Source organism: Canis aureus, chromosome 15 (assembly GCF_053574225.1).
Source record: "Canis aureus isolate CA01 chromosome 15, VMU_Caureus_v.1.0, whole genome shotgun sequence".
Classification (NCBI taxonomy): Eukaryota; Metazoa; Chordata; class Mammalia; order Carnivora; family Canidae; genus Canis; species Canis aureus.
The window spans coordinates 21,519,256-21,546,775 of record NC_135625.1 but is presented as its reverse complement, the minus strand read 5'-3'; the positions used below and the strand labels follow the sequence as shown (position 1 = coordinate 21,546,775).

The following is a 27,520-nucleotide window of genomic DNA, read 5'->3' as shown; positions in this document are numbered from 1 at the left end:
AATGTCACAAGAATACTAATGTCTCAGTTCCTGCCTCCTCACCTATAAAACGGAGCCAAACATACTAGAAGGATAAGATGAGGTGATACATATAGTCATTTCTTCAACAAATACCCACCAGTTACCTTGACGTGGATGGACCTGGAGGGTATTATGCTGAATGAAATAAGTCAATCGGAAAAGAACAAACATTATATGGTCTCATTCATTTGGGGAATATAAAAATTAGTGAAAGGGCATAAAGGGAAAGGAGAGAAAATGAGTGAAAATATCAGTGAGGGTGACAAAACATGAGTGACACCTAACTCTGGGAAATGAACAAGGGGTAGTGGAAGGGGAATGGGCGGGGGTTTGGGGTGACTGGGTGATGGGCACTGGGGGGGGCACTTGGTGGGATGAGCACTGGGTGTTATGCTATATGTTGGCAAATTGAACTCCAATAAAAAAAATTTTTTTAAGTCATTTCTTAACACAGTGACTGCCCCAGGGTCACACAGTCTTTTTTTTTTTTTTTAAGATTTTATTTATTTATTCATGAGAGACACAGAGAGAGAGAGAGAGGCAGAGACACAGGCAGAGGGAGATGCAGGTTCCATGCAGGGAGCCCGATGTGGGACTCGATCCTGGGATTCCGGGGTCACACCCTGGGCCACCCAGGCATCTCAGATGCTATTTGGGACTTTGAGCAAATGCTATTCTTCCTCTCAACCTTCTTCCGAAAATGACAAGGACCTTGTTGCTAGCATCCTGTTGGGTACATAGCTCCATGATAACAACAGTGGCTCGAATGGAGGGTAAATGGGTTAAAAGAGATAGTGATGGAAATAAACCCCATGATAGAGTTGGCATCACTGTGCAAGAGGCACATCATCAATTTATGATTCCTTGTGCCTCAAATACATTATATGTCCCCAAACTGTCTCCGCAGATTCCACCGAGGCATATCCCCAGCACGCACAGTCTCTGGACGGCACCATGGGCAGCTCCATTCCACTGTACAGATCCTCAGAGGAGGAGAAGCGAGTGACCGTCATCAAAGCCCCGCACTACCCGGGGATCGGGCCCGTGGATGAATCTGGAATCCCCACAGCAATTAGAACGGTAGGGAATGCCAGGGTGTGCGTTGCTGCAGGGCTGTGCACAGACTCCACAAAGGATGGATTGTCGATGGCTTTGTGCATTCCTACGCTCTTATATAATGAGGATTGCCCTCTGTGCCATCTGAGTTCTCATGAATATTATGCTGTGTGTGGCGGAGAAAGAGAACTTGTCAATCGAAGCTAATCACACAATCTGGGTTTGCATTCTAATTAAAAATCATGAAAATTGTGATCTTGATAAACAATAAAGGTATGTTTTGTTTTGTTCTACCTTTTCCCAACGAGTGTCAGGGCCATAGAGAGACAAAAGAGAAGGAACAAGAAAATGCGAATTCTTTGGCTGCATTGAATTCCCACGTGCATGGCAAATAAACCAGTGATTTGTTTCTTGAAATGGATGTGTGTTCACATCCAGGAGATTGGGAGCTGTGAATTGGGCTTTGGGAGGTGAGATGATTTTGGAGTGAAGGGAGTTAATGTCATGGAAAGGAAGAACTGTGAAGAGAAATACACATTTTCGTGTCCCTCTTCAGCTGTGCCTGCTGTGAGCCCTCAGTGATGATAAGTGAAAGTGTTTGGATTTTTTTTTTTTAAGTCTTTAAACTCTGCCAAAGTATTGCTCAGTGTGTCAGGGCAACCCCTTCTGGCAAAGCTCCGCAGCAGCAGAGACAGCTATTGAGAGCCTGGGCAGGCAGCGGCTCGCTGACCAGTCTACTCGCAGAGAAGGTTTGTGCTAGACGGCAGGAGGAAGACTCTGGAAACCAGGATGAGAGCAGCAGCATCTCTGCAGGTGAACTGGGGGGATGTGCAAGAAGTGGGTGCAGGCTGCACTCACGTGCCTGCAGCAGCCACATACCTGGCGGGGCTGTTGCCAAGAGCTGCTTCCCTGGAATGCGAACCCTGGGGGGCCAAAGACAATAGTGGGGAGAGGAAAAGAATGGGAAAGAGATGAGGGGGAAAAAAGCAGTGGTAAGACTGCATTTCTCGCATGGGGATTCCGTGTTCTGAGAGAAGAGTTAGAAATCGATTATTCCAAGCATCTGTATTAGAATTGAAAGCCAGAAAGTCAATCTGCACACAGTTGCTGGGGTTGTGGACTCTGCTAGATGCTGGGAACGTTGAATGTGGCTAATTACGAAGTCCTAGAAAAATCTATGTTGGAGCTGATGATTGTCATATTTAAGTAAAGTAATAGAAAAAGTTCAGGGATTGTGACTAACAGCCTTATGACAACTATATGTTTCTGGTGATGTGTTTTGTCATTTGTTTCCCTTTTAAGCTTTCTGACTCAAAATGGTTAAATTTGAAACTTCTTTTCCAAATAATGGAAGGATACAGTGTCAGACAGGAATGGTGTCATCGGTTCTGTTTCATTGACCCTCAAGTCACAGTATATACACAAATTAGGAGATTCCCTGGTTCTATGTTGTTATAGATTTCTGTCTGAAAGGATTGTATCTGAGATATCTGGGTGTGTCTTTAACTTGATAAATGATATATAAAAAACCACACAAAAAGCTGGGCCAATTTTATTTTTATCCATAAGACATAATTTTCTTAAATAGCAAGGACTTGCTTACTTGCTTACTAGTTTTCAAAAGGAAAAAAAAACAGACATCGTAGTTAGTGAAAATCAAGTAGTATTAAAATTCTATATTGTCTCTCTACTTGCAAATCACAGCATGTTTAGATATGCATCAGCAGATACATGTACTAAACATTCGATGCTAGTTTCCTTTCTACAAAATGGAAAATGAAATATAAACAGCCCAGACGTTCCTTATAAGGAGCCCTAATTTTTATGTACAGTCGTGCTCTTATTTAGACTTTTAAAACTTTGCAAAGAAGGCACAGGTCTGTGAAGACTCTTATTCACGGGTCCCTATTTTCCAGGCTTGCTGAGCACATCCCCAAGTATAGCTGTGTTTATAAATGTTGAGTCAGGCCATCTCTGAGCCACCGCAGGCCAAGAATCTCCAAGGTTGTTTTTCTTTCTCATCCGTGTAGAAAGTAATGATTATCAGACTCGAATTGCTTCACACGAACTTTCAGCTCCGTGTATCCACCAAAGGCAGTCCTGTCTCAGTGTATCATGTTATAGTCTCATTTTAGACAACTAGCCTATACCAAGGAAACAGAATTTTGTAAAGTAAACTAGAAACTCTAGAAAGCCAAAAGTCGACAAATGTACCTTTGAGTTATTTGAATGAAGGCTCCCGGTCTGCCCTCTCTCAGGTGACCTGGGACGTCTGTGTTAGCCTTTTACTGCCATTCTTCACAACAACAAAAATCACTAGGGTTCAGGTCTCAGGAGGTTGTCTAATTAAAGCCAGCTAGTTAAGTGAAATACAAGATTCCTTTCTTCTAGTTCAAATATAACACCGTTTGAGCCTTTTCAAAGCTAGAGAGGGCAAAAATAGAATGGAATCACTGTATACTCCTATGTAGGAAATCTGTGTCTCTTCCCATTTTTGGAAATCTCTGCATGATAAATCAATGTAGAGTTCTGATACTTTGTAAACTGTAGAAATGTAAAATTCAGGTGCATTCTGCCAAAATTACAGAAAACAACTGAATCCTGAATTGCTAGTAGTTTAACTGTTCACACAAAGATAACCTTGAAGGACACATACGAAAGTAAACTTCCTTCAATTTGAGTAGACGTCTATTTCCTTGGCCTCAATCTCAGCCATAACATGTCCATGACGCCATTTATAAAAGAGACTTTAAATGCTTAGAGTGCTTCATTTAGAAAGGGACACAGAGTTTTAGCATTGCCTTTTACCAGTTTCACGTTCCTCTTTGCCAACCAGTTGGGCACTTCCTGGCATCTCTGTGCTCACCATATAAAGCTAGCAGATGGCACAACTGAGCTCCTGCCTGATACGTGCCCTCCAGCAAGTGAAGAAAAAAAAAATCCTGTCTGTCAAGACACATTGCCATATACAGTGATATAACTTACTTATTAGATTTCCTTGTTGCTATTGGTTGTGTCCAGGTATGGCTGGGCAACATGTTGGCACAAAGTTAGGTCTTATTTTCTATGGCTGAATAGTAAAGGAAATAAAACTTAACGAAAGGGAAATTGATCTTTTATGAACACGTCCCTTAAAGACACATGTTCAGCTACTGTATTTAAACCAGCAAATAGGGCAGCCCCAGTGGCTCAGGGGTTGGCACGCCTGCCTTTGGCCCAGGGCGAGATCCTGGAGTCCCGGGATCGAGTCCCACATCAGGCTCCCTGCATGGAGCCTGCTTCTCCCTCTGCCTGTGTCTCTGCCTCTCTCTCTCCCTGTGTCTCTCATGAATGAGTGAATAAATAAATAAATACCCAGCAAATAAAAACTAGACTCCTGCTTCATCACTGCACCCCTCTCGCCAGCTCCCACCATCTGAATATAAGGTCAATCAACATTATCCTCAGCTTCTCCATTACAGAAAGAGCCTCAAGTGAATGATGAGGTGATTCATAACAAAGTCAAGTAGCTCTTAATGTTAATCTATATTTATGGTGACTATCAGAAGCATATACCTTAGGTTCTGATATGGCACAGACTCTTCAGTTTCCAGATGAAAAATGCAATTACATTTCTGAGGGGAAATTTCAAAATAAATTTAGATATGGCACAGACTCTTCAGTTTCCAGATGAAAAATGCAATTACCACATTTCTGAGGGGAAAAAAAATAGGATATAAGGTCTATACCAAAAAGCTCAGTATAAAAAGCACAAGAATATTTTTGTGGCAGTCCTAACAGAATATTTTATATCAAGAGAACTGTCTCGGAAAATCCAGTTTATTTATTACCATACACAGAATGATTGAGTTTCTTGCTGGAGTATTTCTGGAAATATTGAGATAAAGATCTTGCCAAGCAAAATCATTAATGATTATAAAGGTGCAGGTCTCCTTCACAGGTGTACAGTCAGGTAGCATTCCATCTAATAACCTGGATTCATTCATTATTTTATTCAATAAATATGTAATGCTCCCTACCTCTATTATCTATTGAGCATATCTTATATTCTAGGTATCGTTCTAGGTCTTACTGTATATGTGGTTTCCTTCTATTTCCATAACAACCCTATGATATAGATATAATTATCTCATCTTAGAAAGGACAAAATTGAGGCCTAAAAGCTTACTTAACTGGTCCAAATTCATATGGCTAAGAATTATGCAACAATAATTAAGGGAAGCAAGATTTGGATCTATGTTAAGCTGACACTAATTTTTTCTTCCCACTACAGTCCACTGTTTCTACCGTGTCCCAACCCAGGGGTGTGCAAGGAGCTTCTACTCTAAAGGAATTTACAGTTTAGCCAGGCAAAGTCACATACATTTTATTAGCATGTTTAAAAACTTTCAAAACAATATTTACACCTTTTTAGATTTGCTGCAGGACTCCAGACTATGTACTCTGGACTATGTACATTCAGTATGTTAGTAATTTAGGCTAATAAATATGATATTTTTATTTCTCTAAATTTAAGCTGATAAGAATAGAGTTTGAAAGTCAAAAATATCCCCTCGTTAATTCTAAAAATAATGTCTTGGCCAGAACACTCACTAAAATGTTTTTAAGGATAATGATAATCATCACCAAAAGGAGGTAAGCAAACTATTACAACACCACAGCTTCTAGTCCATGAATTTTATATAAATATGTTTGTGCAAACATCAAGTATCTAGGGCTGGGCACAGTATGATTCAGAAAAATTAAAACCATAGCATATGATGTTCCAATTCAGCCTAAACTCAAACAAAGGATAACCATATTTACAAGCTGCCTGCATAACTGGATAAGTTGCTGGTACTACCATCATGAGATAGATTTTTTTTTTTAAATCACAGAACAGAAATCTGCTCTGTGAAAAGATAAAATATAGAAAGAAAAACACTGAGGAACCCTGTTGATTTGGAACCAGTTTTTTAACCATTGGGCATTCTCTTTTATAGACAGTTGACAGACCAAAGGACTGGTACAAGACAATGTTTAAGCAGATTCACATGGTGCACAAGCCAGGTATGTATGTTACTGGGTTTTCTGACCAGACCCCATGGGGGAAGGCTGTATGTGTGCTCTCCTGTATAGTTCTGGTTCACACAAAATGTTAGGACCCTAGCAACACCGTGGCTGGCCCTCTTTCTCTTCTCTTCTCCTTACGTCACCCTCAAATCACAGACACCTGTGCTCCTGCCTCACTGCCGAGCTGCCAAGAAGCTCTTATTAGGTGACCCTTGGAGGGCCTCCAGGTGCTCTGGTCCCTTCCTCCTTCCCTGGGCACAACCTGGAGCGGTGTGGGGTGGTGTGTGCGTAAACAGAATCCTTGTTCCTCTGTCCACACATGTCAGCTGCTTACCGAGTGAGCAGAAGTAGGTCTCTCCAGGTTGACAAGAGACCTTTAAAGCACTTCCCAGAGGAAATTTCATGATTTGGAAGAGAAGGCTGCCCGAAGTGAGGACAATCCCTTGACCTTGTATGCTGGGGAGAGGGCAACAGAGCAAATGCGTTACAGACAAGCGAGCACAAGCTACAGGAGCCCAGCAACAAAACTATCTTAGAAAATTATAGAAATGAAAAAAAAAAAAAGAAAAAGAAAATTATAAAAATGGTGTTATGAACCAGGCAAAATACGGTGGTTTTCTACCACATTTTTTTGCTTGTTTCTCTGAAGTGCTACTGTCTTGTTATGATACGGTGACCGGATCTGTATTACCATAATATTTATGTTTCATTTTCTAGATGATGACACAGACATGTATAATACTCCTTATACATATAATGCAGGTAGGACGGGTTTCCTTGCTCGCACTGAATCCTGTATGCTCGGCAATGCTTGGTTGCACTTCACACTCACTTTTTTACCCCTATTTGAGCCGCATGTTTTCGGTGTATACAATTAAGAGGATGCTGTTTTTCTTTTCTCAAAGCATGCATGACAAAAGGATCGATCTTTTCTCATGGAAATGAGAACTAATACTGTTTTATCTCATTCATTCTCACTGTCATTTCATTCTCGGCTTCAGGAATGTTTAACCAAAGTATGAAGGACAGCATGAAAGAACACACTGTAACTAGGGTACAAAATAAGATAAAGATCTCCTTTTATCAGCAGCGAGAGTGATCACAATTGCGTAAGATCTCTCAGATACACTTCACAAAAAACAAGTCCAGCAAAGTATTTTGTGACTCTGTCCATGCTTGTGCTCCAAAAATGCAACCATTCATTGAAGGATTTTTAAAAATCCCACTCCGCTGGGCCACTTTTCTGACTCACAGTTGCCAACGGTCATAATGGCACGACTTCAGTTCTGGACGTTTCTAACTTGTATTTGAGTGCGTTGGTATCCTGTGACGTGGAGTGAAGGACCCCTACAAAATGTTTCCCTTCCTCCTAAATGTCACAGTAGGGGATCCCATGTAGGGCCTCCTGTCACTTCCCAGCCTGGGCTGGGGACTGTTGCACAGCGTCTGTTTTTCCTTTCTTTAGAGCAAGCTCCAAGGCTTAAGCTGCTCATCTCCCTCTCAACAGCTGCAATCTCACATAGGGACCCCCGGGGCAGCCTGGCCTCAGAACCACATAGGGTCTCCCCTCCCTGAAGGCCAGCACTCAGGCGGCCCTATAACAGTTAGGGAGTCTGCTAACCAGTCCCCAAAGGCAAATAGAGAAGAAAAACCGGACAGAACCAGGTTAACAAGCTGCAAGACCTCTGAGGTTTCCATCCTCACTCTTCCAGGTGATAGCAGGAGGCCCAATAAAATGTTTTCCTTCAACTTTTATTCCTAGCCACACATCCTTTAGCTTGTTAAAAAACAAAATTCAGCCCAGTAAATTTTTACAGATATTACCGGCTTTGTTCAACGATTCATGAGTCTAGCAGCATCCAATCTAGCAGATGGAAAGGAGCTCCCAGGAGCTGTACAAAATGAAAGACTTTTATAGGCAGAAAGGAGCCAAATAAGGAAGTTATACTAGGAAAAAAAAAAAGTGGGTAGGTGATTGCAAGGTTACCTTTCTTCTAAGGGATGGTCGGCATCTATGAGTGAGATGACCTCACTAGTGCTGGCCAGGCGATTCCTGATTGTCTGGTTTAAGATTCCATTTCTAGAAGAGCCAAAACTGTAATTAAGTCTCCATTCGGTGACATGGAGCTTAGCGTACATAAGTGACTCTATTTGGGGCCTGTTTTGTTTTTATCAAGCTGTAGAGTTAAAATCAGACTGTAGAATGCGGGCAAAACAGGTAGTGCAGACATCGTCTTTTCTTTTATTTCTTCAAAGATTTATTTATTTATTTTATTCTGAGAGAGAGGGGGAGAGCACCGGCGGTGGGGAGAGGCAGAGAGGGAGACAGAGAGAACCTCAAGCAGATTCCCCACTGAGCAGGGAGCCGCATGCAGGGCTTGATCTCAGGACCCTGAGATCACGACCTGAGCCGAAATCAAGAGCCTGAAGCTCAACCAGCTGAGCCACTCAGGTGCCCCCAGACATTGTCTTTTCACTTGTCCTGGCAATTTGTATGGACCTTTAGGAGAAGCAGATGAATGACAATTGACTTAACTCAAAAGACTAAGGTGGTAGGAAATTCAGAATTTTTAAAATTATTTTTACTATTGAAATTCTGTATCCAATTAATAAATTGAACAGTAGTTACATATAACCTTGCAGAGCCCTTTCAAGATAGTTTTGCTGTTTCATAGGTAGACAAAGCAACTGCAACTAGACTCTCCCTGCTACTAACCCTGCATCCCAGGGTGCTGTGTCTTGTACTTCCTGCTTCTTTTTGTTTCTATTCTTAAGCCATCTCTGCTACCCACTTCCCCCACTCACCCAAATCAATCCTACAGGGCTGACCCTGGTGCCATGGGTTCCAAAATAACTCCGCTGACCAATCCACCATCTTCTGAAATCTTTCATTCCTAATATGCGTTTTCCTCATTTGGCCATTCTCATGTTACCAGTTATTTTCAATCACAATTCTACCCATGTCTCATTTCCCCAGATACAGTACAAGCTTACAGAGGATTTTTGTGTCTTTAAGCCTTGCTTATATACAGCACATATACAACTCGCTTAATATTTTGTTTGATTGCAATGAAGATTTTAATTATCATGTAAATCAGAGCTTTGAAAGTAATAGAAGAGATTTGGAAACAGTTCTGTGCACTATTTTTAATCTTCTTCTGAAAACTTATCTATGTTACTAGTTTATATTATCCAGGAGAAAATTTGCCGAGTACCTGTAAGTTTATTCCTAATTACCAGTCTAAATTATTACTAATTTCAAGATGATTGTTGAAGATTTACTTAATCAGTCATTACGTATAAAATATATCAATTAACAAATTAACATGTTAATAATGATTAATCAATTAATACTATTCATAAATCGATTGAGAACATACTGCCCAATGCATGCATCATGAATATCCTCACTGATAAAAATTTTGGTCAAATCACTGGATATTTTCTGGAGTATAAATAATTTAAAGTGCTTTTAAAATATTATCTGCTTCTGTTTGTTTTGTTGTGTTGTGTTTCGTGACAGGCCTGTACAACTCACCCTACAGTGCTCAGTCACATCCTGCTGCAAAGACCCAGACCTACAGACCTCTCTCCAAAAGCCACTCTGACAATGGCACCGATGTCTTTAAGGACGCCTCTTCCCCCGTCCCTCCCCCACATGTTCCTCCTCCAGTCCCACCACTTCGACCAAGAGACCGATCTTCTACAGAAAAGTAAGACATTTTCCCCCAAACTGGCCTATATTTAGTTTCAGATGACAGTAAGACCATATGGCACTTAGTAGAAGACTCAGTGCTTATGTTACCGAGATAGTACATGTACTACTTTAATCAACACATGTGCCATGTTGACTTCCTCTATTGGGATTGTGGCAAACACAATCCTGGTTCATAATATTATAATCACCAAGGCTTGAAGTAACATGAGCACAGTCTTTTGATCAACAAATGCATATAGGAAGAAAATAAACAGAAATAATTGACACATACTTCCTCTGAAGTAGCATGTCAGAGACTCTGCATTTAATTTTTGTTTTCCTCAGGTTTGGAATATTAGGTCTATTAGTGATTTACAATTTCCCCTCTGGTACACAAAAACCTCTTTTTTGAAAGCAGGCGAGGTTATTCATAAATAATAAATAAGGCATTAGTTGTGTCTGTGACTCATTTCTACCAACTTCTCAAGATGATACTAGTTTTCATTTCCCCACTGAAATTTTTATAGAAGCTATTCACATGAAGATAAAAATTTATAAACACACTTTATTACTGTGCAATTTTTTATTAGGATTATGACTAATAATCCTGCTTATAGGTAACCTTTATCGAGAGCTCACTAGGAGCCGAGCATTATGCTAAGTACTTTCCTTGTATTATATCACTTAATTCTGAGAATGATCCAATGAGATATGTTCTATCTTAAACCTATTTTAGAGGAAAAAAAAACTGTGATTTAGAAAATAAAAGTAAATTGCTCCACTCATAAGCTCATATGTCCAAGCCGATTCAAACTCAGCTCTGACTAAAGCCATGGTTCATGCAATACTAGCAATTAATAACAAAATAAGAATTATTCATTGTTAATACTAATTACTAAGCATCCAATTATCATATTCATCCCATAAATATTACATTGTACCATTAAGAGTAACTGAGGGTTGTAGGGGATACAAGACATCATGAAACAGACACACATCACTTTAATCTCCTCCTGATAGACTATATGTTTGTAAGTGTGATGCCTTAAATTTGAGAAATAATTGGACACAAAATGGTATCTTTGCTATTAAAAGAGATCCAAAATTAACTCAAATGTATTATTTGTCCTATGTTTAGTAGAAACAAATTTCTCATTAAGAAATATAAACTCCTAAAAATTCCTAGATGGCTTTCATATACATTGTCTCATGTGATGCTCAGAATCTCTCTGTTGAATATCATTTACCAGTTACTGGTAAGCCAGGACCTGCCCCTAATTTTCCTGTCTCTTAGACCATTTCTATTTCTTTCTATTTCCAATGTGCTAGAGTCAGAATTTAACCCCATTCCATGGGTCAGAATTGCTCCCATCTATAGTCAGAAAATCCTCCTTTGAGAAAAATGTTTGTCCCAAAGGAGGCCTTCTTGCGCCCTGGCTACCCAGAAAAGCTTTATTTTTCAACATCCCTCGTTGACCACCTTCTGAAGGCTATCAGTTCAGGAAAAAGAGCTGCTTCCAAGGTCTCCTATGCAAGATGGCTGTCTGACTCTGCTTTTTCAAGGCTAATACCAAAGAAGGTTCTCCCCAGCCACACAGCTTGCGTCTATGGATGGCAGCCCAAGTGACACTTTTGTACTTTCCCCAAACTGTGACGCCATTTGCAGGATAAATAATATCAAGCATGGCGTGTGCATTACTCCTTGTCACTTTGGATCAAGGATGCCAGGTCACAGAGTAGTGAGATAAACTCACATAACTCAATGGAGCATAACTGCCACTTACTCTAAACACAAATATACACAGCTGTTGTTTGTATACCATCCCAAGGGTTTACAAGCAGAGCCCTGGCTGTGTGTGTATCTACAAACCCCTTGTGTGAGTTACTGAGCCAGCAGGATATTGTATGAAAGAAATTAGAGGAAAATATAATATGAAATAAAAGAAATGGCTTTCTTTAAATCATTTACACAAAACAACATATAAATGTGGTATTTTTTGCAGATTAACTTTTTATCCTGAGATATTTTTTTAAAAATCTATACTGAAATTAACTCTGTAAACAGAGAGCAAGTAGTTTTATAGAACTACTTTAAGCATATAGAATTATTTTATACATAACTATTGTTTATTTCTAGGCATGACTGGGATCCTCCAGATAGAAAAGTGGACACAAGAAAGTTTCGTTCTGAGCCAAGGAGTATTTTTGAGTATGAACCTGGGAAGTCATCGATTCTGCAGCATGAAAGACCAGTAAGCACTTGTGATTAAACCAAATGCCAGTTCTCTAGGTTTCTGGGTTCCCAAGTAGACCTGAATTTTGTATGTTAGGCAATTTTTGTCACAAAGGTAATTTATGTATTTGGCAGTATTTAGAAATCCAGTTTATTTGGTATCATGATTCATGCATCTTATCTGAGAATTAAAGATATCCTCTCTAATATATTGTCCCTACCAACAAAATAGGGAACCCATTTGCATGTAACTATAGCTGTGCCTAATCATGACTCTGAGCTTAATTTTTTTTAAAAAATTCATAAATGCAATCCTTAATTGCTAGTCTACATGGCTAATGAGAAAAACCATTCACGAGTCTCTTCTGATACAAATGGGCCCACACAGTCCCATCCCTTTGTTTCCATATCGGTTGCTTAATATTTCTTTGGATTAAGGGGAAATCTCCCAAATGCCTTTCTTTAAAAAAAAAAAAAAAAAAAAGTCATTTTAATTGATTCTTATTAAATCTCTCTCAGGTTACCAAGCCTCAAGCTTCCTGATTGTCAAATCTAATGGATCAAGATTATATTTAACTTTGCATGATTTCTCTATAGTTATTTAGTATATGCAAACAAAACAATACATAAACCTGAAAAATAACCACTTGCCTCTTCAAAGTGCAATTAAACAAATAGGTTATTCTTTGGCCCTCTTGGTGTTTATCTTCCCAATCCTCCTTTCCGAGTCCTCTGCTTCCCCTCCTAGATCAGTGCCCTCAAGATCTCCTTGAAACTAGAATTCCTTTGCCTTTCTATCCAAACCTGCTTCTAGAGATCCATTTATAATTTACTCTCCTCATTCTCTTAAAAGAATTTGGGTGGTGTCAGTGAACAGGAAAAAGATTTTCTTTGTTTACTCCTTTAAGACCATCCAAGAAAGCATATTATATATAATGCAAGGCCAGCCCTGAAATTTGATTGGAAACCTTTGGCTTTCCACATGCAACATGAGTGCCCTGATTTCATTTGTGAAACCCTGTATTTATGGTTATGTTCTTGAGAAACATGTTGAAAAACCTTATAATCACATAATTCATACATAATATTTATGTAAGCCTTCTGTGCCTTTCTTCAAATAACTCGTATCCTTTAGAGCAACACAACTTTACCAGAAAAACTGAAAGGGAAAAAAAAAAAAAAGGAATGCCATCAGTTTGCAGTTTTAGTGCAGACTTAGAACCCATTCACTAGCTCCTATGATTGAATAGCATGATACTTTGAAATTTCTGGGATGAGAATTGAGTGAACCACGATGTGACCATTGCCTTAAATTAAAAGTGGCAAAATAATTATGCAAAATAATGAGCCTCAGATTGAAATGTAAATAACAAAATGATCATTGATGATCTTTCTAACAATTTGTAAGAGTGTTGTGATTGTACTGGGACGCTTTAGTAGCTGTGGTCTCGGGGGGGCAGGATTGAGTCGAGAAGCTTCCTCACCAGGATATTTCTATTATTTACTCATTCAACAACATTTATTGAGCACCAACTATGTGCCAGACATTGTATTAAGTGCTAGGGACACAGTACTGAACAAGACACAGTCTCTACCATGAGGAACTTTGAGCCTTTCATTTGATGAGTATGCAGAGCTAGACTTGTATTCTAAGAATAATAGAAAGTTCTGGGAACATTTGCACTGCTGGAGATTTGGGTATGGAAGGGGCTCTGCAGCCACAGGAAAAAAGAAGTGGTGGGAACCAAGAAACTTGGAAGGAAATGAGAATGGACATCTTATGGGGAAATAGAACCAACATTCTTATTCCTCCTAAGCAACTTTGCTGGGAGACCAGCCTTATGCAAAAAGATTTGGGCTAGTCGCCTGTATCATTTTGGCCAGGCTTCTTTATTCGAGAATCAGGCTATTATCTTTCTTTCTTGCCATCATTCCTGAACTCATTATCGTTGCCTTTCCTAAATCAGAAAAAAAGACAAAAGGCGACATGCACAGTGATATCACAGAGACTGGCTGTCTACCCATGCGGTTTACACACGGGTCTGCAGTGTCTGTAAGCCACAAGATGTAGAGCATGAGAGCAGATTGGCCACCTGATAGGGATACAACAGCAAACGAACAAAACCAGGATTTCAATGGAATGCGCTCTCCTGTCTTTTTACTGCCAGATAATTTGTGGGCATCCCTTTGCTCTTTTCTTATTGAATTTTTGTAAATTATACACAACCTCTTGGTAATTTTCTGCTGCTCTTTTGAACTCCTAGATGACCCCATCACCTAGGTGCCCAGCCTTCCCAAGTGTCATCCTGGATTCCCCTCTTTCCCAAAGATCTCGAAGTCCTGCCTCTGGTAGAAATGCTGCTGTCACTCCTGTCTTCTAGTCCACAATATGTCCATTGTCCAGATTACAGTGACAGCCACCCATTTATTCCCCCTGATTCTGCAATCCAGTCTCCACACCTCCACACCTCTACACTCCACTAGGGCAATCTTTATGAAACTTTATAAGACTTTCTGCTTGAAATTTTCTGCTGGTTCTCAAGTATCCTTGGAGCAAAATTCAAACCTCTTCATGCAATTTCCAAAAGACCTTGTGACCTGGCCCCCACCGACCTCATGTCTCTTCCTGCCCTTCCTGCCAACTCACTCTATTCCAGCTTTACAGACAACCTTCGATTCCTGCCTTCCTGGACTTTGCACAAGCTATTCCTCTGCCAGGAAAGCTCTCTCCATCCCATCTCATCTGTGGCATTATCTCTTCTCCCAGGGTGTCATCACTGACCTCTCCACCCTGGGTATGAAGCTCCCCTACTGTGTGCCTAGAGCACACTGCTGCATTTCCTCCTCACACATTGAATTCTAAGGGCCTGTTCACCTGTCCATGTCCCTCACTAGCTTTCCCTTACCTTGAAGGCAGGGACCATGTCTATGGCACCCATTGTATCCCCAACACCTTGCACAATGCCGGGCACATGGTAGGTGTTCAGTGAATAGTCATTGATCTAATAAGTGAATGAATGAATGAATGAATGAATATAGACTTTACTCCTACAGTTGGTGGATGAAATTGGAGAGACTGAATCCCTGCTCTGTGGCTTATCTGTGAAGTCTATACACTCCTACTGACAAAAGGCACAGTGGTCTCCATCAAAGCACACACAATGGATTTGACATGTTGCTATCAGTGACTGTGGTTCACTAATTCTCTGGTTCCCCGGAGTATAAGGTGGGCAGAGGAGGCAGATTGCTCGAATAAAAATTCTTCCCCAGACTTTGGTCAAAGGGATCCCCTTCTTCCTTAGGAATCAGTGGACCAAGCATTCATGTTTTTAGCAGGAAACTAAAGGTCAATGCAATTTTTTGAAGTGCATAGATACTCGTTTGCCTATAAATTTGAAAACATCGATTAGAGGGATCTAATGTTTGATCTGCAAAAGTCCTTTGCAAGTACCAGGAATTATCTTTAACTGACTTGAACCGCCGTGTATTCCGTGAGGCAATCATATAAACTCTCTGCTGAGATTTTATTAATAAAAACTTTACATCCCATCTGGATTGGATATATTTATAGGTGAGCCAAAATTAAATTACATTACATTACATTAAATTAAGCACTTATTCAGGATTTCTTTACACATAATAAAATGAAAACAATATTAAGACATTACCTTTCTCTACAATAACTAAGCCGGCACATAATGATAAAAGCAGAAAGAAATAATCATCGAAGGCACTGTGCAGAGTCGAAATGCAATTTAAATCGCAGTGAACTTACATTTCCTTATCAATGAAGATTGTTAAAGCTTACAGTAAGAATTTGGGGAGTTTCATCTGATGGTTTGAACCATAAAGAATGACCCCAGCTGACAATTCGTGTATTATTTATTGTGGAACCACAATAAATATAAAACATAGTAGTGAATGCCGTTAAAGATTTAAAATCTAATGAGCATAAATTTTAAGGACCTAGGTTATGTTGGCACTTTTTTTGGTGGGGTAACAACATATAGAAATCATATGCCTGTAATGAGAATACTGAGAATAGTAGAATTTCTATAACCTCAAATGCAACTAAATGCTTTGAAATTGTAGGAAACAAAAGCTTTAGAAATGGTTCACCCTTGCTTGCCTTTAAATAAGAATCCTGTCTGATTTATAGTCTTAGGTTTTCTTAAGTACTTCCTCTTGCACTGATACGCATTTGTTTTAAGCACAGATTTGCCGGGTTTTTCAAAACGAGAAGAGAACAAGAAGGATTAGAAAAATGTGCAACTGTATATCTTTTTTGTTGTTTTTATGAGCAATTTGAGTAAAATATAATCATACTCCTAAGTGAGTTTCTTCTGAGTGTTCATACTGGTGTCAACTCAAAGGAACTTTCAAGTTATGCATGGAAAGAGTTGATTTAGTGAGATTATGAGTGTGTGTATATGTCTGTTGCTGACTTTCTGTATATGTATCACTGACTTTTGTGAGGCTTCTATGTACCTTAGCAGTGAATCTAGATTGCTACATAGTACTGTTGCGTAACTAAAGGGATTCAATAGGTCAACCAAGTTGAAAAGAAAATTCTAGTTCTGCCACTTGCATTTCTTTACAGATGATACTCAAATTAGTATAAAAGTACTAATTGAGATTTTGATATTCCCAAAATACTATTTTCATTAAGTTCTGAAGTTATAGATAATTATCAATGATCATTGTCTGGGGCATTCTCTCTGCCAATGTCTATTGCCATGGGTTCTAGATAGTTGCCCACTGAGACTGTGAATTAAATTTTTAATCTACAAAATCATAATTCATGAAAAACTGTCATTCTAAGTTTTGGTGCAGGATGGCAGATATTCCTCTCTTTCCAATTCTATCATAGAAATATGTATCTATAAATCAGGATTTCATAATATCTGTTTGTTATATATTTTCTTACGGTGGAAGTCAAAGTGAAGTTGTAACCACTGGTAAATATATTTATTTGTTTAGTAAATTTGCTGCCCTCTGCTGTTCAAAATATTTTTTCAACAAATTTTGTTTCCTCTAACTTTCTATCTCCCTTTAGCAAAACAAAATACTACATATGAAAGCAGATTTATAAAATAAAGAATTGTAAAATCGAGATTATAAAATCAAGATATAAAATTATAATATTATTAGACGTATTATATTACAAACAATGAGATTTGAAAGCACCGAATCTTAGTTTTCTTGTGGAAGAAGTACTAGGCCTCTTTAGAAAGAACAAAAACTACTAGAAAATTCTCTCTAATGTCAATTACTCTAAAAATCAGCTCCAGTAGAACTATTCCATGAAATATTCATATGCTGCAGCCATTATCTAAATGATAATTGGAGAAAGACAATATTTTGGTAATATCAAAATCTCAATTAGTACTTTTGTACTATTGAATCAGTTATAAATTGAGTCAAGTTTTCTGCAATATCTCCCATAGTAATTAGAGGATATTCTCCACAACATTATAATAGTGAAACAAAATAATATTTTAAAAGAAGGAAAAGAACAATTGCAATACCAGAGCACCATTGTGGGTTTTTTTGTATCTGTGTACATGTTTTCTTTCTGTCTCATCCAGACACAGGCTTTGTGATACTATTGCAAATACTGTACAAGCACATGATCATATTCAACTTTTATCGCTTACCATTCTACCATAAACATTCCCCAGAGTTACTACACGGTCTTTATCATTATGATCACATATTTTGGATAACTTGGGCCCTTTCACTATTTTGTTATGATGCCTCAAATTTTCCTATCAATGTTTGTAGCTACCATCATAATCTCCTATTATAAAATATTGAAATAAAAAGAGCACATCTCTAAAAAAATATTTTAGATATAATTGATTATTGCATCCAGACCGTATACGATTAACAAAAGATTGGGAATTCAAAAAGCCAATAAAACACTTGGACAAGCTAATGGCAAAATAATGGCTTTTGTTAGAATATGGGCTATCTCAAAACACTCAATATTACAAAGAATATGTCCTCTCTTGGCCAGGGTGGGTGACTTTTAGGGAACTAGGGTGTACCTTTTTTTCTAACTTAAAATGTAACTGTCCAACTGTACCATGTTTAATTAATGTTATGTAACAATTGTCAAAGAAGTAATAACCCATATGTAGTACTTTAGGCATCTCCATTTAATATTAAATCAATAACCTGAATCAGTCTGATCAGGCATGTGTTATGTAAAGGCATCAAGGATATTGTTGGATAAAGTAAATGCTCCATATCTGGGTTTTCCATTACTAAAGCAATTGTATGTATTTTCTCAAACTCTTTATATTAACACTTCTAGTGTTTCTATCTTAAATATAATATTCAGAAACCATCAGAGGGGAGCAAGTCAACTATAAAAATTGGCTTTTTCTCTGAATTAGAGTGTCAACCAAAGCAGAGTGGGATCCTCTTGCTCACCTTCTCCCCACCCTTAGCTAGCTGCAGTAATGGGAAAACCCAACCCCTTCACTACTCCAGCTCAAGGTAGACAGGTAGGTGATTCTTGGGGTGGTAGCTCACAAAATGTGCTCATTCTTCACTTTCCGGGAGGCTCCTTGTCTTCACATCTTTTCAGTGGTCCAGACCATTCCTAAATTATCTGGGTCTCCCCAGGGACACCTTACCTTTCTGAAACGTCTCCTCCTGCTAACTGGTGTCCTCTTGGTTCCATCAAGAACCTCCATCTAATGAATCAGTGTTTCCTTCACCCCTCTTTCTTACAGCCCTCTCTCCCAACAACTCCAACACCTGTTTCAAGGGAACCTGGCCGGAAGCCTCTTTCTGTTTCACCATATGGAGAAGTAACTGGTAGCCCCTCCCCTCCGCCCAGGACTGGCCTCCCCCTACCAAGCCCGTGCACCCCAGCTCTTTCTCCCATCTGGGTGAGCTCCTTCCTTCATTACCTTATCAAATGCCCTTCAGGAATCTCAGGGAGTTAGCCCTGGGTCTCTAGAGGCTAAGGGGGCAATCGGAGCCTAGTTACTCACCACCACCCCCACCTTGCTGCCCCCACTAGACCCCCTCTTCATGCCAGTCTACCCCCACCAGCCTCCTGGCACTTCTCACTCCTTCCCCCCACCTCTCTTCCCATCTTTCCCTCCCCCTCTCCACCAGGCTCTCCATATATCTGCACCCGAGCCAACTGTCTGCAAAATGTAGCCTTACATGCTGGGATCAATGAGGGCAGGGGCAGCCGAGTGACTCACCTAGATGAGCTACTTGGTGACTAAGTGGAGTCTATTTTAACTTTCATAGGCTGAATCTAGCCTATTTTTGGTGTGCTCTCCTTGCTCCTTCTGGCTGTCACAGTTTTTCGTAGTTTATGCATCAGGCTAAGGAGAAAAGTCAAAAGAGAAGACAGGTGGACAGAGGAAGTGATTAGGGGCCTAGGTGATGCCAACGAAGCTCATCTCCATTTCCTAATTTTACTCATTTTGCTTTACATCCTTTGTTCTCTCCTGCTGAGATTTGTCGGATGAGAGTCGGTGCATGTTCGCGTGCGAATGCGCGTGTGTGTTGTTCATACCACACAGCGTTTCCCTCACTCAGCTCAGTATGCCTTTTCCTTCCCTTTGCCTTCACATCTGCTCCAGACTGATCGCATAAATCCAGATGACATAGATTTAGAAAATGAGCCCTGGTATAAATTCTTTTCAGAACTGGAGTTTGGACGCCCGGTAAGTGAGGCTAGCCTATTAATTTAAGAAAATTAGGGGAATGTTGTTTGGTTTATAAAACATAACCATTATCAGAAGAGACAGGTGTCATTTACAGAACAAAATAATGTATACTAGATAGACAAACTGGGTACAGCTTAGCCCACATTCACTTCTGTACCAAATGGTTAAACCTGCTCTGACGCTGCCTGTGTATTTTTTCCTTAGCACGCGTCATGCATTAGGATGATTATATCTAAACAAATTAAAAATGCTGAGATAGTTTCTGTCCTAGACTATTCAGACAATTGTTACAGGTTTAAAGAAGATTTATATTTGTTTACAGTCCATTTTGGTCTAGTTCAATCAGAAGCAGTATCGTGATATTTATAATAATAGTTCTATTATTATAGCTTCTGTTTGCTGTTGAACTACCAAGCACTGGAGAGTACTGGGTTCTGAACTCCATCTCAGTGAGTTCTCTGGATGCTGCGCCAATAAGAAGTAACCCGAGAGGTTAAGTAGTTTGCACAGGATAGTAAGTGCTAGAGCCAGAAGTTAAACCCAGGCCTATGGAACAAACCAAAAATCTCTGGGCAATTTCCACAATAATATACTGTCAGTATACTCCCACTATAAAATACCTCAATTACTCTTAAGGATATAAGGAAAGAGAAAAAAAAAATCTTGTGGACCTTGATTTCTGATTTTGCTAGCAAAACATCTTATCCACAAATACCCCCCTGCCCCAAGGCGGGCCTTAGGAGAATTGCTTAGTCTGTTTGGGTTAGAGTCAACCCAAATCCTTAATAACAATTTCCCTTTTTTTTTTTTTTTTAAGATTTTACTTATTCATGAAAGACACAGAGAGAGAGGCAGAGACATAGGCAGAGAGAGAAGCAGGCTCCCTATGAGGAGCCGGATGTAGGACTCGATCCCAGGACTCTGGGATCACACCCTGAGCCAAAGGCAGATGCTCAACATCTGAGCCACCCAGGCATCCCAACAATTTCCTCTATTACTCAAGTTTTATTGGGGAACTCTATCAACCAATACCTATACATTTGGTATGTGTCAGTTACATATTTTTAATATTCTTAATGGTGTTTCTGAATTTTAAATTCTTAAAGAACATAACATTTCCACTACACAGACTTTTGTTGATGGTCACAGAGTATAATCTGTCTTTTACTATATCAGACACTGACTTACATACTCACAAACTGACCATATATTGGATACTGGGTGCTTAGAGTTGTCCCTCTCCTCCATTAAAAAACAAAGGACACTTGGTTAGATTCCTTATTTTATTGAGCTGGATCAAAAGTGACTGTAAGTGAATATAAACCAAAGAATTTTTCCTAGAATTTCTATACCTAGAAGGAAAAGTGTTTTTCTTAATTTATATCCACATATTCACATAAATACATTTTATTTTAGAGAAAAAAAAATCCTCTAGCTTTATTTTATATGTATTGTTATTATTAATTACCTGGTTTGTAGGGACTAAGCCAATTTCTGAGCTTAAATTATCAGCATTTTTTGATAATCATTTTCAGCCACATGGAAACTCACCAGCATGCCATCCACCTGCTATTTTAATGTTTCTTTAATGTACCTTGCATTCCTTTGTGGCTAGAGACTATGAGTGTTCATTTTGGTCTGATGAAATGAGTTTATAAATATACTAATCAAATCACTAGTAATTTTGCCCAGTGCTTGAGAATATTTACGAACATTCCACTCTTCCTCCTAGGCCACCCCCACCCCCATTTGGCTCCATTCATGCACTCTTTATGTGTGTCTGATGCTATCAGCACTCAATCTCTAACTGTTGTCACCTTTTCCACATGTCCATTCCTTGCTGCCATTGACTCTCCTCCATTCCATCTCTACACTTCTGCTTATGTGGTGCATCTACACCCAGCCTCCTAAAAAGGCTCTGGACTATGTTCAAGATCATTCTTCTGGTGTTTCCAATGAGGTAAAAACAAATTATTCTCTTTTTCAGATTTATCTTTAGGAGCTGTTACTGTGATTCTGAACCATCCGTGTTTTAACGATTCACTGCTGTGTCTAAGCTATTGTGGAAAATCGGTCTTCCTATCATTGTGTTGTATCCAGGATCATTGCTTAGACATTAACTATTCCAAAGTTGTTGTTGACTCTTTCCAAAATGCAGGTGAAGAACCATTCCAGCCATAACCTTCAGTTGAACTACTCAACACAATCCTGGTATCCAGGAGTGTGACAAAAAAATCAAAAGTAGTACGCTTACTGCATATATCAACCGTCTGTTTTGATTAGATTGTGTAAAATACTATACAGAGCCATTTTTTCATCATGCTTGGAGGTGCAGAATGACAGATTCTTAATTACATGTTTATGCCCTGCATATTCTTAAAATTTTTGTAAATCTTTCATTTGCCTAAATACAATTTGTGGATTTTAGCATCAGATAAAATCAAGAATAAGACTGACAAACAACTGGGACACATGTCACAATTTCCCAGTTCCACATCCTTGACAGGCATTACTAATCTTTCTCAATGCTATAATCCAGGAAACCACTATAATAGATTATAACTGGCATATGAGATGAAGTGCATTTGCCGTCTCTATTTTAGAATGCTCATGACAATCTGCTAGGTAAAAAAATTTATGCCAGGCAATGTCAAATTTTATTTGATTTAGTCAGAGAAAGTATGAAAAAGGAAGAAACAATCCAGAGTCGAAGCTTTTTATCCTGCTTTCTGCAAAGAAAAATGAAATTATTTGAAAAGCAGATTTAAGACTTATTGGTTGACTTGAGCAAAAGTGACAATTTTGCTAAACATCAGCTATATAAAAGCCTCCCTGTGGTAATTCTTAGAAGCAGCTAGAATGGGAGCAAAGTACATAAACTGGTTTTACACCGTAGTTTCTCTGTGGTCCTAAGTATATATAAAAATAATAAATATCGTCATCAAAAAGTCTTCACTTGATTAAATATGTGCAACTAGAAAATAAAACTAGTAAGATATCTATGCCTCAGGAAGTACTATTGACACACAGTGATGACCACTGGAATCATGGGCACTGTCTCGCAGGAAATATCCAACTTCCTGAAGCTTCAATTTGCAATTCTAAATTGTGCTCATATTAACATACAGAAGTAATCAAATATTTAGATATTAGATAAAAGCAAAATAGAATAATCAAGAACATCCTAAGTTACTGAATGCAGTCATTTATAAAGGCTTATATTTTGTAGACAGATAATCTAACGACAATCAAATAAAAGTAATTCTATTCTGTATGTTATGCTACCTTCACATCTGAAGAAAGGGTATCATTTCTACATATGAAGAGCCCAAGAATTTATTTTGGAATGCAATTTGGTCAGATGGTTTCCTGTTATTTTAGTCAGATAGTTTTAGGATGTTTTTAAGGTGGTTGTTTCTTTGAGAATTTACATAAAATTTAGAGATCACTGTGTCCAACTCACTCATTTTTAAGTCAAAAAAGTAGAGCCCAACAATTTTTTAAAACTATATCCCAAATCACAAGATAAGATGGTGGCAAGTTAAAAATAAAATAGAGTCTCAAAGCCTTTGCTTCCATTCTATTCCCTTTATACCACATGTTAGCATGTCCAAGAGATACATTTAGAATTCAAATCTTTTAGAAACAAGTTATTAATATTATTCCTTATTAACTATTTTTCTGAAATAAGTTCCTGTAATTAATATTACACAATAACTCTTGGGCTAAATAAAGATAGTAGAAACTTTCTATGCATTCTACATGTTATGGTAGTGGCAAAATAATCACATAAAAAAGCACTTTGCTGATGGTTAAACTGAATTGCCATTATCTCTTTGGAATGAAGAAGGAGTGTTGTATGGTTCTGGAATACTAATTTCACATCATGGCTTTTCAGAATGTAAAAACATATATTTTGATAAGGTACTGGATTCCATCTTCAATATCCTTATGTAAAACATTTCGGGTAAAATCTGTAACTGATTACACATTACCCTACTATCATTTATCAACTGCCTTGCATATCCCATGAATAGCATACTTTCTAATCCATGAAACTGAGAAACTGGCATTATTGAAGAACAATTAAGGACTTTTAAGCAAAGTTTAATCACATAGCAGAAAGAGTGATTCAGCGTCCATACCTTATTAAAATGAACTTCATCTAGGTATGTTATATGTAAATACTCAGTAGATCATAATAGGTAAAATCAGTTACCCCTTCTCTGCAGATGATTTCCACTTCAGAATGAGTATCATTCATACAATTATCATAAAGTTTTTCTCTCTTAGTCATCTATCTAGACCTTTTATATTTCCTTATAATTTAATAAAGAACTTTTTCCTTTGATTATATGTAAAAATCACAAAACTAATTTCAGTTACTTTTGGATTGTGGAAACCAGCACAAGGAGGAATCATTGTAGTTTCTTTGCCTAAACCTAAAACACAATTAATTTATCAGTGTAGAGCCTTCGCTGCTCACACTATGTTTTATCTCACATTACAGTTTTGTCTAGGCTCATTCCAAGCCTGAAATTCAAAATTTCTGGTCACTATAGGATGATCACTCCAAGATGTTCCGCAATTGACACTTTTTAATAATCAACTGTGGTTGTGGTTGGGTGTTCCGTGAATACTGTGATCCGCAGAAACAGTAACTCTGAGGCTACTTGGTGTTGCTTTTCTGCAAACATGTAGAATTAATATTCTTTTTTTTTGCGGGGGGGTGGTAAGGATTTTTTTTTTAAAGAAAGAGACTGAATGAGTGAGAAAGAGCACAGCAGGGGGGAGAGAAAGGCAGACTTCCCACTGAGCAGGGAGCCTGACTCAGGGCTCCATCTCAGGACTCTGGTATCATGGCCTAAGGCAGACACTTAACCGACTGACACTCCCAGGTGCCCTAGAAATAATATTTATAAATCAAAATATAATTATCTGGTTTTATTTGTTGACCCATTTGCTTTCCTTTTTATTTAGTATTTATTTTTTCCACCTTTCTAGTATCCAATTCAGAGTTCAGCAAGCAAAGTACTCATGCAAATTTATCAGATTAGTGGACTGAATTTTTTTCTTCTAATATTATATTTATTGAGAACCTAGGAATCTAAATCTTGTCTAGGAATTACAAATATTAGAATATGCTTTTTCGGTCTAAAAGGAAGAAGGATAATCTCTTGCAGAAAGGTGCTTTTGTTTCTTTCTGGGCAATATTCCACTCTTATTCAGTAAGATAGAATTAAATGAAAATATTAATTAACAGAACCAGTTTTAGAGTTATGCATAAGAGGGCTTGTCAGACTGATCTACGTAAAGAATCTACATAAAGAATACTAATATTTTAATTGGTTAATTGGTGCTAATTTAGAAGTAGAAAATAAAGTCATCGAAATAGTTTTTAAAGTGTGGTTTAATTTCCACTAAGTATTAGGTTTTTAAAACTCTGGTAAAGTATTTCAATGTGATAGGAATTTAAGATAAAATCTGTCAAATCCTGCTTTTTCAGCTGACTTTTTAAAATTTCATATGGAAGGACATTTTTAAACTAGAATTTCAGTTCTTCATCAGACCAAAGTTTTTGACAAATAACTAATCATCTAATATGGCCCAAACCAAGACTATATACATATATAAATAATCTTAGACATATATACTTATATACATTTTCCTGTACATTCTAGTCATCACACCACAGCTACTTTCACTCATCTTTCAGTGTCAAGAGCTCTCTCTTGCCTTAGATATTTCAGCAATTATTCCAGGCAATTGTCATGGGGAGTGAAAAACTCATATCTAATATTTTTGCCTAATATCTGTTTCATTGTACCCTTCAGAATGAAAGAGTATGAAAGTGGTGTGTACAACAGGCATTTGGAATTATATATCAATTTGTATTTTCTATTTTCCTTTATTCCTACAACCATGAACAACTGAGAGTTGATTTTCTCACAAAAATGTTAAAAATCCACTTTTTAAAGAAAAGGTTACATTTTGGTTCATTAATCGTGTATTTTAAACCAACCCTGAACTTAAAATATTTTGAAATATGCCAATCTTTACCTGATTTAAGCACCAGGCAATTTAGTTTAATTTCAAACCAAATTCCATGGTATTATTAAAATGCCATGGCTGTGTTGACAGAGGAAAGATCTCAAGTTCACCCTAAATGTTATATTTTAAAGATAACACCTGGCAACAAGACAAAAAATTATTAAAAAGGTTTCTATTGTATAAGGACTGAATGATGACCACAAATATTTTTTTAAACATCAAACTATTCCTTTATGCAGAAAATTTCTATTTACAGTCTATTTCCTAAGTGAAGGAGTGGTTAACTTTTCTTTTCTCCTACAGGCAATGTTTGGGCTGTAGATAATTTGAGTTACACAGAGAAATACATTGTGGTATATCAAAAAAGAAAGTAGATAGGAAGAAAATAGAAATCAGGTTACATAATTTCTCTTTGAAAGACATTTTATGATCAAAACAAATGGTATTTTTAATGTCAGTTTTTATAATATTCTTTTTAGGATACCTAATTTAATGTTCATGGACAAATGAAATTTTTTCCTGGTAAAAATTTTCATGGAAATATTTTTCTATTAACAGGCCTCCTTGTATCAGTCCTCTTTAGACAGAAGCCTGGAAAGACCCACTAGGTAAGAACGTCATTACATTATACAACCAGAATATTCTATACCAGTGGTTTCTTTTTCAATAGGAATACTACTCAGTGAAGTAATAATAATGAGGGTTATGTTATCACGCATTATTATTTGGAGCACCATACTTTATGAAGTTGTTTTATTTTGTTTTTGCATCATTTTCCATGCTCATATTCAAAAATTTATGAAAATTTAGTGAAATAATTCTGGATTCCTTTGCCAAGAGATTCTTCCCTTCTCTGTCTCCTCTAAACCCAATTTTCTTTTCTTTAAATGGGAATTATAAAATCCAATTTGCAATATTGTTAGATGATACGTATGATAGTATATTTGAAAAATATTGTAAATTACTAGAAAATTTCTAAATTATATTCTACATATATTTGTTTATTATACACAAATCAGAAACATTGTTACTGCCAATAAACAAGGGCTTCCTATGTACCAGACATTCTAGGTACCTAAATATATTTAATCCTTAAGACACCACAATGAGTTAAATACTATCTTCCCCACTTTATCTCTGCATAAATGAAACATAGGCCACATCACTTACCAAGTTCACACAGTTCGCAAGGAGCAGAAACAAACTAGAATTGAACCAGAATAACCTGTAACCTCTAGCCCTAACCTTCCGAGGAGTCTGCCGAGGTAACTTCTGTTGGTGGACTTTAAATATCACACTTACTTTATAGCATTGTAGAAATTTGGACACAGTTCAATAGCAATAGGGAATAATACAAACTCTCAGCCATATTGTGCCCTCGACAACAAATGTTGATATAACATTAATCTGCTCTTCTATAGATTTTTATCAACATAAGTCAAAAACTTTGTAAGTTGGGTCCTTTGCAAATTGGGTTTCATGAGTGCCATCCAATGGCATCAATGTTACTAAGAAAAAAGCTCCAAGTCCTCCTTTTATATCTTTTACATCTATCTATGCTCCTAAAATGTTTGAATTTTAGAGTTCTAATCTGACCTGAAGACTGCTATAAAGATACACAGACCCTCTTATGACATGATTAGGGACAGCAGAAACAGGTCTAGGAGAAGAAGGACATCCTCTTCAGAAGAACACAGACAAATTCTGAGG

The 27,520-nt window shown here is 37.9% G+C and overlaps 1 protein-coding gene across 43 annotated transcripts in view; it reads left to right on the top strand.

The window, feature by feature from the left end:
- The window catches only part of SORBS2 (sorbin and SH3 domain containing 2), a 216,621-nt gene that overhangs the window by 147,462 nt on the left and 41,639 nt on the right, over positions 1–27,520 (top strand). For 27 of the 43 annotated variants that reach the window (XM_077848768.1, XM_077848771.1, XM_077848767.1 and 24 more), the window contains 9 exons: positions 929–1,101; positions 6,060–6,126; positions 6,847–6,891; positions 9,653–9,842; positions 11,964–12,078; positions 18,803–18,961; positions 19,673–19,756; positions 21,663–21,719; positions 26,369–26,418. In XM_077848768.1, coding sequence (XP_077704894.1) covers positions 929–1,101; positions 6,060–6,126; positions 6,847–6,891; positions 9,653–9,842; positions 11,964–12,078; positions 18,803–18,961; positions 19,673–19,756; positions 21,663–21,719; positions 26,369–26,418 — 940 coding nt within the window. Of the gene's footprint in view, positions 1–928; positions 1,102–1,654; positions 1,891–6,059; positions 6,127–6,846; positions 6,892–9,652; positions 9,843–11,963; positions 12,079–18,802; positions 18,962–19,672; positions 19,757–21,662; positions 21,720–26,368; positions 26,419–27,520 lie in introns of those variants that run through there. The other 16 variants (XM_077848782.1, XM_077848780.1, XM_077848760.1 and 13 more) reach the window with 7 other exon arrangements.